Consider the following 11643-nt stretch of genomic DNA (forward strand, 5'->3'; position numbering starts at 1 on the left):
ATGCATTTGTGAAAATCTGTGTTAACACAAATCTTGTTGCATCTTAATATATTGACAAAAAGACGCATCCAGAGTACATTCCTGTCAACATACTAATAAAATGAACCAAACAAGGGGGCAACGTGTTTCATATAGGTGTGCATCAGATAATTCCCCCAATGACCCTGCCCAAAACTGGAAAGTGGTTCAGGTGGCCAAAATGTGAGAGAGGGTGCTTGGTACATTGACTTAAGTAGATAAGTAGCTTGACTTAAGTACATTGTCAATAGTACAAGTCAATAGTACATTGACTCTTTTCAATAGTAGCTCTTTTCTTTAGTTTTGCTCTGAAATTGCTTTTTTACCTTGTCCCCCAAGTATCTTATGCTCCTGTTTTGTTCTTTGTTGTTTCTTTTCACATAAAGTAGGGACAATGCACCATGGACACATTACATTCATGGTCCAGGCCCGACTTTGCTGCTGATCATGAGATTGTAAAATGTTAATGAGATTTTTTTCTGGGGCTTGCAAGGAAATCTCTCTTAGGGGCACATTTATCAAGTGCCGGTATGGGTTATGGCAGCGGTACGCAAACTGGGGGGCGTGACCCCCAGGGGGGGCGCGAGACTGCCGGCGGGGGGGCACGGGGTTTACAGAGCCCCTGCGCGCTTCCCGCAGGCACTTAAATTAAGTGCCGGGGGAGCTGCAGGGCCTCTGTAAACCTTTACTTACCTAGGCTCCGGCGGCTTCCTTCCTGCGTCGCCATGGCAACGCGGCGGCAAAATGACGCTGTGAGGTCATGTGACGTCACATTGCTATGGCAACGTGACGTCATGACGCCAGAGCGCAGGTAAGTGGGGGTTAGGGGGGGCGCGGGAGTGAGGGTACCACCGGCAGGGGGGCGCAGGGAAAAAAGTTTGCGCCCCCCCTGGGTTATGACAAGCTCCTCACCCCTAGCACACGCAGCACCTATCACCTGAGATCAGACTCCAAAAGACTGTTCACGGTCCCAAAGTTCAGCAAAGTGTCCGGCCGCTACTCCTGCTCTTACCGTGCACCCCAAAACTGGAACAATCTGCCGGAGACTCTCACAGCTGCCACCAGTCAGTTCTTTCAAAACTAAAACTGTCTCACATTTTAATCTGGTCTGTAACTATTAGGACCTGCAATATTTGGTCATGCCTTGAAGTGGCTTGCAGGCTTAAAATGCTTTGGCCAAAGGGTTTAACTAAATTGCCTGATGCCTTTGCTGCTGCTCAAAGTGAATGTCCATTCAGTAGATGCAGTCGCTGTGTCAACAATACGGTTAAAATAATGTATGCGGAATGCATCCTGTGCATCTATAATCTGCGCATCCTGAGCTTCATATGCAAACATTTGCTTTCTCTTGCGCACTCGTCACTTTGAATACCAGTTCCATTTCAAAATCATTAGCAATTGTTTTTGCAGTAGCTACTGCTCTATGATAACCATCTTTTCTGTAAGATTCCAACCATTTGCAAGTCCGCTCCATATTATTATGTCAATTCAGCCGAGTCTCTTTGTAATTCGTTGCTTTGTATAATTAAATGAATCAACAATTCTACCAACAAACAACAGAAATGATGAAGCTGTAGTTCTTACGTTCTTTGCATAGAAATTCTCCCTCACTTGGAGTTTGCAGATTGTTTGTTTGCTCTGCAACTTCAAAAAGTACACCATAGACTTCACCGGCCTGATACCTTATTGCTTTGACACTTTTGAACTCTGCTCTCCCATCGGCATTCACGGAGAGATTTGGAACATACTTGCAAAAAATAATCCATTGCTTGGTTGAGGCTGAAAATAACAAATGCACTGAATTACACCCAAAAATGGCATTGCTTCACGAGAAGTTTTTGTGATATCACAATGAAACAGTTTGTAACAATGACAGGTAAAGGGAGTGAAAAATGCCCTAGAAATGTCCCCTTCATGATAGGATCTTTGTCATAGCCTTGACCTCGAATATCTGAAACATCCAGGTCTAATCAGTGTTTGCCGGCACTTTCTTGAACCTCCAGAAAATGTATGGAGTGCTCATGAATTCCTGCTGGAACATCTGACTGTCCATCTGAGACGTATCAAATTATCAGTGACATTGGTTCCTTGTGGCTCAGATTCGGTGAACAATCAAGAACCACAGAAACATATTTTGCTGATTTAATTCTGCCCACAATGGTTTGTCTCGCCTTATTGCCCATCAATGAGAAGTTCATTTTGAACTCTCTTTCCCAAGTTGTGATTGTGAATTTCAGCTTGAAATATTCTTCTTGTATGTTCTTGCATAACTGGGTCCAATTTTGCCAGAAATTCTACAAAACCCAAAACGTTTCCACTTGTGAGGCTGCTGTAGGTTGTCTAGTGAACCACAAAACCATGTTGGGCTTCACCAGAAAGTTTACAATGGCTTTGAGCCTTTGGAAGACCCCAAACCAGAGAGCTTTTTCACTGTTGATCAATTTCTGGTTTTGCTTCTCTATCTTTTTGTAATCGTTGGTCGAGTTCAAACCACTGGAAGGTAGTTGTCATACGCCCCTTTGACTTCTCGTAATCAGATAGGTGCATACTTGCATTTTTCCAGTCACAAAAACCCTTGGATCCTAAAGCAGTGATGCTATTGCCAAAGAGTTTGCAACAGAACCAAAAGATTTGGTCTGTTGTTGTAAAATATACAAGCCAAGGTTGTCAATTTCTCTATTTGGCATACGTCTTTGGCAAGAAGTTGCAGAACATTTTTGACCATTTACTGTACATCTGTTGGAAAGTCTTCTTCTTCTTCTTCTTCTTCTTCTTCTTCTTCTTCAAATTTTCCTGGTCCTTTGACAACAGTAGACACAAGGGCATCAATGCTTATATGTTCAGGCCAACATGTGGGATCCCAGACATTTACTGGAACAAAGCTTTCTTCATTTTCAGTTTCTTCATGTTTTTGGTACTTTCACTACCACTGGAAATTAGATATGTGTCTTCAAACTCAGTTACTTCTTCTTTGGAAGAGTTAGTATTATCAATATCCTAGTAACATTCTTCTGAAGTATCATTATTCTTGCCAACTTCTTTGTATCCAAGGTGGCTGCTGCTACAACTTTACTAGTTTATTAGTACTTTTTCTATTGCACTGCCACTGTCATATTCCTCTGTGTCTATGTTTATGACGTTTTCAGAAACAAGTACATTCTCATCATCATAATGTGAGTTGGTTTCATGAGTGATGGCATATCGTTCAGATGTTGCAGAGTTTTGACCACTTTTCACAACAAACTTGTTAAGAGATCCGACCAATTGTATTGTATGCTTCTTCAGTTGCTTTACATGTTTTCTGTTCACTGCCACTTTTATACTTTCTGCCTATGTCACAATCTCTTTTCGGCGACATAGTCACATCATTCCCCCTCTCTTGGTGAGAAGCGGTCTGTCTCTTGCCAGTGCCAGCTGTCTAGGATCCCCGCGCTCCCTCCTCCAGCTCCGTCTCACACCACAAGTCACATGACTGTGTGGCCACCAGATTCCAACCTCGAAAGCTTTGGGACATCCATTATGAATCACTGCAACTGGGAGACAGAAGAACATATATGACAATGTACTTGTTCCTAGTGATGTTTGCAATTGACCAAGCTGGGAGTGACTGGCATATTTAAATGCCAGAAAAGTGAATGACTTTCAATAAACCTGAAGGGTTTGTATCTTCTAAATCCATGAGATGGTGTTGACAAAAGAATTATGCTAATGAGACCTGGTTTGTCATGACTATGCATTGTGAACGACCTGATGAAAAGTGCTATGCTGTCAGGAGATCTTTATTCTGAAAAAGAAAAATGTATTTTCTTGCCACCTACTTCAATTCATGTGCAACGACTCACAATAGTGTTATAGTGTTTGCAGCTGTTCACTAATGACTTGTCTCGCGCCAGGATTTGTTATAATGAACAAAATACAAAACCATTACTAGCTCAAGAAGGTTTAATAGCTGCATTTGTCAGAGAAATATACATGTGAGAAAGCTTCATAGTACCCTTGTGATGTGACTTGTATGGGCTTTATCATGATTTGCAGCTGGAGTCTATGGAAACCGTGTGTGAGCTTATTCTTCAGAGACTGAGTTTGTTATAGTGGGATATGTTGTCTTATCTGGAGGTGGGCAGTGTAGCAGTGTGTTACATTCTCACACCCCCTTCTCTCTCTGTGACACAGTCCGACTCCTGCCAGCTGTCCAGGGGTCCTGCGCTCCCTCCTCAAGCTCCTACTCACATGCATGCAGCGCCGGCACACTACATGTCACCACCCCACCTCTCTCTGCGAGAATCGGTCCGACTCGTGCCAGCTGTCTGTGGGCCCTGCGCTCCCTCCAGCTCTTCCTTCACTTCTCTGGCTGGGCAGAAGTTGAAAACCGCCATCCTTGTGCCGGCAAAGAGGGAGAGAAGGGAGCGCAGGGCACCCGAAGGCGCGGGGCACCCGCAGGCACGGGGCCCAAGGCGGCCACCTTGGTTGCCTTGCCCTATGGCCGGCCCTGTTAAATAAACCCTATGTGTGTGTGCGTCTGTGTGTGCACACACACTGTGACACTGACCCCTGGTAGGTTCCTCTCCAACGTGACTGGGATGGACATGAGAGCAGCCAATAATAACAGCTGTGGAAGAGGAGAGACTAGGGGGAGAGGAGCCTTTAAGAAAAGGAAAGGCCGCCATGTTAGATTAGATCTGCACAGACTTGAGCACAGCAGGTTTATTCGAGGCCTGCAGAGAAAGTCGCACGTGTGCAGAGAGAGTCGCACGTGTGCAGAGAGAGTCGCACGTGTGCAGAGAGAGTCGCACGTGTGCAGAGAGAGTCGCACGTGTGCAGAGAGAGCGTACGTGTGCAGAGAGAGCGCACGTGTGCAGAGAGAGTGCACGTGTGCAGAGAGAGCGCACGTGGCACGCGGTGACAGGAGCTGAGAGCTACAGTTCCAGAGAGGAAAAGAGATCACACAGCGCTGAACGGGACGTCACCGGCTATACAGACACAGTGGGACCGAAGCACCTTTCTGAAGACCAAACCTGCAACAGGTTCAGTACAACACGAGCTCGCACGGTGTGCCGGCACCAACATAAGCCAGCATACCCAGGATTGGGTGGCTACTACACTACTGACTCACACCCACACAACGCTATTTGGGGATTGTGTTGTATTTGTGTACAGTGTGTAGTGACACAAGGTGCCTTAGTTTAATAAGTGTATAGTAAACTAAGTGAATTACCCATTCTGTCTTTGTATTATTCTGCTGTCTGACCATAGGCTACGTGTGGCCCAGTAAGTAACAGTGATAGTTGTGTTGTAAGTCTGAGAGCAAAAGTAGAGAGGTTACACATATATACACTTACCATTACCAGCTCAGTGCTGAGAGGGAAGCCTGGGAGGAGCTGCCATTTGTGCTCTGCAGCGCCACCTAATGACCACAATCATGTGAGCTGCGCTCAGAAAACCCTGCTCCGCTCCTCTCTGCAATTAGCCTGAATCCTTCAACTCTGACCAGCACCTGGCACCCCAGGCCAGCCCCCCCGCCCGCCCGCCCCTGTGGGGTTTCAGGGTCTGGAGGGAGTAACGCCACCTTTAGTTAGGACAGACTTAACGCAAGTCAGTGCTACGTAACATGCCTCTAAGCCTATGCTAATGAGATAAGTACCAGCCATTGTTTTGTATGTAATTAGGTTTGTGGGTTGGCGATAACCTCAGGGAACACTTTATGTTACGAGCCCTGAGATCAGTTCTGTGGATCTGGGTCTAAATTGCTTTACAATTGGATGCGAGAAAAAGAACAAACATCGGTACTACCTATTGTACACTTTTATGAGAAAACTCCCTTCTGTATGACTAAAACGTGCAATGCTTTCTAAAATGAACCAGCGGCATTGACCCGTTTTTAAGGAGTTAAATCTGGGAGATTTTAAGAACACAAAGTACTGTTTATTTAAGTTTTTGTCCCAGAAGATGAGCTAAAATGCGACTTGTTTAATAGTGCAAGAAAGGAGCCTGCTCACAAGGGTTGTATATACAGTATCTCCCACATTATGCCACTTCTGCTCCTCTTTTGAGTTTTTCCCCCAAACCTTGTCAGATATTGAAACATAGATTTGTGCTCATTTGCATGTCATTACCCAGAATCCCTGGCTGCAGTGGAAGCCTTGTATGCTAAAAGATCATGGGGAACGGCCGGGCTGCAGACCTGTCTGAGATGTGAATGTGCTGACACGCGGGATTCTTATTGTACTGTACTTCATTTTCAAAATAGAGGAACACACAGGCTAGAATGATAGTTTGACATCCTCTAGTGCGGGAAGGGCGACCTCCAGGCCTCACGGGCCTCCAACAGGTCAGGGTTGAAGGATATCTCAATCAACGACTGAACAACTGATTGAGCTACCTGTGCTGAAGCAGGGATATCTTTTAAACCTGACCTGTTGGTGGCCCTTGAAAACTTGAGTTGGCCACCCCTGCTCTAGTGCTATTGAAGTGAACAGCAATAGTGAGGGCAAACTTGCATGTGTGTCTTAGCGCAGGGGTGTGCAAACTTTTTCGTCTGCACACCCCCCCCCCCAACGTTGCGCCCCCCCCTCACCTTTTCTCCAGCGTTTCTGATGTCACGATGGCATGTGATGTCACATTGCCATGGCGACGTGTCGCCAGAAGCCGCCGGAGACCAGGTAAGTCAGTTACAGAGGCCTCGCGCGCACTCCCGGGCATTTAATTTAAATGCTTTGGGGAAGAGCGCGGGGCTTCTGTAAGCACCACGCCCCCCCTCCCAGAAAATCTTGCGCCCCCCAGTTTACGCACCCCTGACATAGAAGACACCTGCACATTATTGTTTAAACGTTATTAGATCGTAATTGCAGCAGATCTCAGACGGGGTTTATTTTGTGCAACACATCAACGGGAAAAAATGACGGCAAGAGGTGAATACGTTGATACGCTTATTTTATAATACTCACATGAAGTCATCCCCTACCTATTGCTCCATGAAATCTAAACCCAAGGAGCCCTTTGCCTCTAATCGTATTACTGCTCATACCCAATGATACATTTTTCTCATTAGCATGTCACTACCCAGAATCCTTTGCAACTTCACCACGGTATGACATGTGACAATGGGGTGAAAGGAGCAGGTTTGTGGACATGTGGAAAACATGCAAACACACTCATTGGTATTTAATCTCTCCGAAGACTCTTCATATTGGGATTGGAGTTTTCACCCATTTTTTTCTTGTTTAGCTTCAAATACTTACAACCAAAAAAATGATATTCGGTGAAAGACGATTTTGAAATCATATCTATAGGTTTTCTGAAAGACCTTGCTTTGTTGTCACTTATTTTTCAAATTTGATCTTAAATCGATATATTCTGAAAGTTTTTTAAATAGTTCAGTTTGTTTTTCTTACGTTTTGCAAAATGGTTTTCCTCTCACCTAGATTGTAAGCTCTGCGGGACAGGAAATCCTTTTCCTATTGTTACTTTTATGTCTAAAGCGCTTACTCCCATTACATGTTATATTATTATGCAGCGTGTATTACTGCTGGGAAGCAGTATTTTGTGGGCAACAATATTTGATCTATAAATGTTTTGTGATTCATTTAAAACACAATAAATGACTTAATTAGATCTTTTGAGGGCCGTAGCAAATGTTAGTCAGATAAACGTGGTAGAAAATGCACAACAATTGGAGATATACAAAGTATAGTCTTGAGTTACTTGACATTGAACGCCGTTATTGTAATGAATGTCAGGCACGACTCGCTATTTTTGCTGCAGCATTATGCAATAAATATATGTATGTAATGGTTTATTTATTCAGCAAGGCCATTGTAAAAACAGTTTTAAATTAATTACTAAAAAGAGGATCTAAGCCATGCTATTGCAGTTCACTTACTGTACATTCCATTTTTTACGGTGTTTACATATATGGTCTATGCTGATTTGTTTGGCTGTTGTTTTATTTTATGGAAATATGTTTATTTCTCTGATTCATTGCAGACATCTCGGTCAGTCTCCTTGCGGTGGTGGTCAGCTTCTGCGGCCTCGCTTTGTTGGTCGTCTCTCTCTTCGTCTTCTGGAAACTCTGCTGGCCGTGTTGGAGAACCAAACCCGTCACCTGCACCACGCATGTGGTCCCGCAGTGCATTCCCAGCGCACCACCTGAAGTCGTGGAAACCAACGAGAAAAAAGAAATCAAACAAAACGGGAAACACCCTGTGAAAGTTTTGGAGGCAGCAATGAAAATTAGCCACACGTCACCGGATATACCCGCAGAGGTTCAAAACGCATTGAAAGAGCATCTACTGAAACATGCCCGGATACAAAGGCAATCCACTGAGCCAGCTTCTTCTTCAAGGTAAGGAAGAGGAAAACTCACATTAGAATCTCTCTCTACAACGTCAGTCACAGTAAGCATTTTACAAATATCAGCCACATGTTGTGATACAGATATATTAAACTGTGCAAAGCATTAAGGCATATTATGGCCTGTTCAAAGGACAATGAACATTACTGGTGAGCCAAAGGGTGTCCTACCACCTGATGGTAGACAGCCTTGCAGAAATTCATATTACCTTATTTAAAAAGTAAATCCTTAAATATGTCATTTTTTATCTTGATTGTTTTGGTGATTAATTGATCAAACAAAATGAATGATTTTTAATTTCCATTCTTAACGTGTGCCTGATTATGTAGGGTTACAATGAAGTCATTATGATGCAGTAGAATGCAGTGTTGTTGCTAACCCTGTTCTGTTTGCAAGAGGTCTCAAGCTTAGGTGTCTCTTCTGTGCTCTTCCTTTTTAGTTTCTCGCTGTCTTCCTTTCATTGATCAGATTCTGTTTTCGGTCATAGAAAAAGAGAGTAGAATTTGCACTCGTCTAGGTCTCAGGCAAGGTGCTATGATCCTGTGTGCATGCCGCTGGACACACACAACACGCTACACCGTAGGATCAGCACTCACAAAATGAATAAATACAGAGAAAATTGCTCCTAGCAATTTCAGCAAAAACAGCTTCTTTAATATACAAAAGGTGTCTAAAAAATGTATTAAAAAAAGTAACAAATGTAAGGAATCGGGGAACGCGTCCCCCACGGCGCACTCCCTCCTTACCTGATGTCTCGCGCAACCCCGCTGTCCTTACGCAGGAGCTTCATAGACATCGCGGAGTCGCTCCGCCCCCAGTTAAGGCATGTGCACCGCTCCCCAGCTGCGCGTCAACACCCTCATCACGCTCACCTGTCTCCTGCACCATTCCACCTATCCTTGCCTCCGCTGAGGCCACACCTTTACTCCTCCCCTTGCTCTCATTGGTCTTGATCTCCCATATATGCTCAGCTGTGCCACTTGCACTTTGGCTGAGCATAGTTCCAGTTAGCGCAGTTCTCCCACTTCCTGGTTCCTTGTCCTGCCTTGTCTTGTTCCCTGCTGCCTTGCTTTCAGATTGATCTCCTGTGTACCGACCCGGCTTTACTCTTGGACTCCGCACTTCTGGCTTACCGACCCCGGATTACCTCTGACCTTCTGCACCTCTCTAATCCTAACCATGGCTTACGGACTTCTATGCTTCTACTGGCTCTAACCCCTGACCACGGCTATCAGACACAGACCATTCTACCGGCTTCTACCTCTGACCTCGGCAAGTATCAAGACTACTCTAAACTCTCCAGTCCTGACCCGGCTGCCTGACTATCCACTCTCCAGACGTGCCCCTGTGGCTGTGGGTGGCGTTTATACCCATTCCCACCTCAGTACCGGGGTCCCGCCTTGTTTGTGGTGAGCACAGCGTTACAGCAAACTTACAAAGAATACAAAAGAAAGTAGGCCCCTTTCTCAGGCTTAGCTAGGGTAAACACCTAACATGGTTTAAATAGCCTGCCATAGACCACGTGTGCCTTCTTTCAGGGTTTCACTTGCACGCTCCGCCATGTTGATGATGTCACACGATTTCCGTTTTGAGCATCTGTCTGCAGAATGCAACACATTCCACCTGGCTGTGTCTACACTGTATCAATTGAAAAGCTGCAAAGGGAGCTTGTCCACAGACTGAGTTAAAGCCATGTGCTCTGCTTTACTCCTAACCCCTATTAGGCATATATGAGGGACATCACGTGATCCGAACGGACCTTAAACCCTTACAGAGCCTTCATATACAAAATTATAATAATTTACAGAATTTAATATATATCAAACCTCTGACTAATAATAACAGAAATAGAAATATTACATCACAAAATGAGTATATACATAATCACTAATAACCATATTATATCAAGTCGAATATGTTCACACATTATATAAGAAAACCCATTTGCAGTCTTATCCTTTTAACTGTATATCCCAAATATGTTAGGGAGGCATAAAACCCTATGCATATGAATTCAAATGCATGTAAATATGAATCTACTAATGATACTAAAATGAAACTTAAATTAGGTAAAGTTATCTAAAAACAGAATATATGACTCCTGGAACTCTTATTCTAGAAAGGAGAGATCAGGGCCCAACATTCGAGAAAAACCGGGATGGAAAAAACAGCCTATTGGGTGTGCGATAACACCACTGAGGGAGCACACCGAATGACCAATGGGCAAAAAAATCGAAATAGAAGAACAAATTCGGAAGATGAAAGTATCACAAACCATGACTCTTAGACTAAAAAAAGTCTTCATAATAGTACCGAGATACCAGCGGACCAGACCACAGGATAGACGAGACATCCACTAGACAACGTGGCAGGGATTCACGGGAGGGTGGGTAAGGGAACGGCACATCCCGGTGAGGGACAATCCACTGGATGAGACAGATCCAGACGAGCTGTGAACACTTAGTCCAGGGTAGCTGCTGTCTCGCTTAGAGGTTTAGGCCTACAAGGTAAGTATTCCTGGTAAGTTTGTTACTTTTTAGTGCTTTTTAGATAGTATTTTTGTATATTAAAGAAGCTGTTGTTGCTGAAAATGCTCGGAGCACATAAGTGTCTTTTCTCATTTATTTATTCATTTGTTGAGTGCTGATCCTATGCTGTAGTCTACTTTCTGCCATGACAGAAAGAAAGGACGGAAGTAAAGGAGAAGTGAAGTTGTAGAGAGGAACAGAGAGCGCGAGCTTGGGAACGCACGGCAACGATACTATTAATATCAAGTAGATTTTTGTAGTAAAGTTTAAAGCAGTATATTGGAGATTTCATGAGCCTCAGAGACCCAAACCACTACTAATCCCGATCCAGGATTAAAAGTGATTAGCAATGAATTTGGAGTGTGTTTATTTTGAGATATAGGGGAAGTTATAGGATGCAAAGAGGGGTTATTCCTTCAATTGCATTAGTGCCGATAGGAGCACTATCGCATAGAAACTCCCATTCAAGTCAATATGAGATTCTGGGCTTTGGCGCCCCGATCGGGACTATCTCTGTATTATCCCCAAGGTCCACAGCCCCATCCAACACTACCAATCTGCTGGGAGCTCCCACGGTTGCTTTCTGCATCCAGTGAACAGAAGCGGTATGTCTACGGGGCACTGAATGGGTTAATGTATAACACCCACAGTGTCATGGAATGTAGCAAATTTCCCATATAGGACCATCACACGTATCTCTCTTCTCTTGGCGGCACAAATCTACGCTAGGTCTGAGGTGGTATAAAA

General features: G+C 44.2%; 1 protein-coding gene across 1 annotated transcript in view; it reads left to right on the forward strand.

The window, feature by feature from the left end:
• Positions 1 to 11643, forward strand: part of SYT10 (synaptotagmin 10) — a 60283-nt gene that overhangs the window by 10434 nt on the left and 38206 nt on the right. The window contains exon 2 of the mRNA XM_075602820.1: positions 8002 to 8359. Within this exon, the coding sequence (XP_075458935.1) occupies positions 8002 to 8359 (358 nt within the window). The remainder of the gene's footprint in view (positions 1 to 8001; positions 8360 to 11643) is intronic.

Source organism: Ascaphus truei, chromosome 5, assembly GCF_040206685.1.
Source record: "Ascaphus truei isolate aAscTru1 chromosome 5, aAscTru1.hap1, whole genome shotgun sequence".
Taxonomy (NCBI): domain Eukaryota; kingdom Metazoa; phylum Chordata; class Amphibia; order Anura; family Ascaphidae; genus Ascaphus; species Ascaphus truei.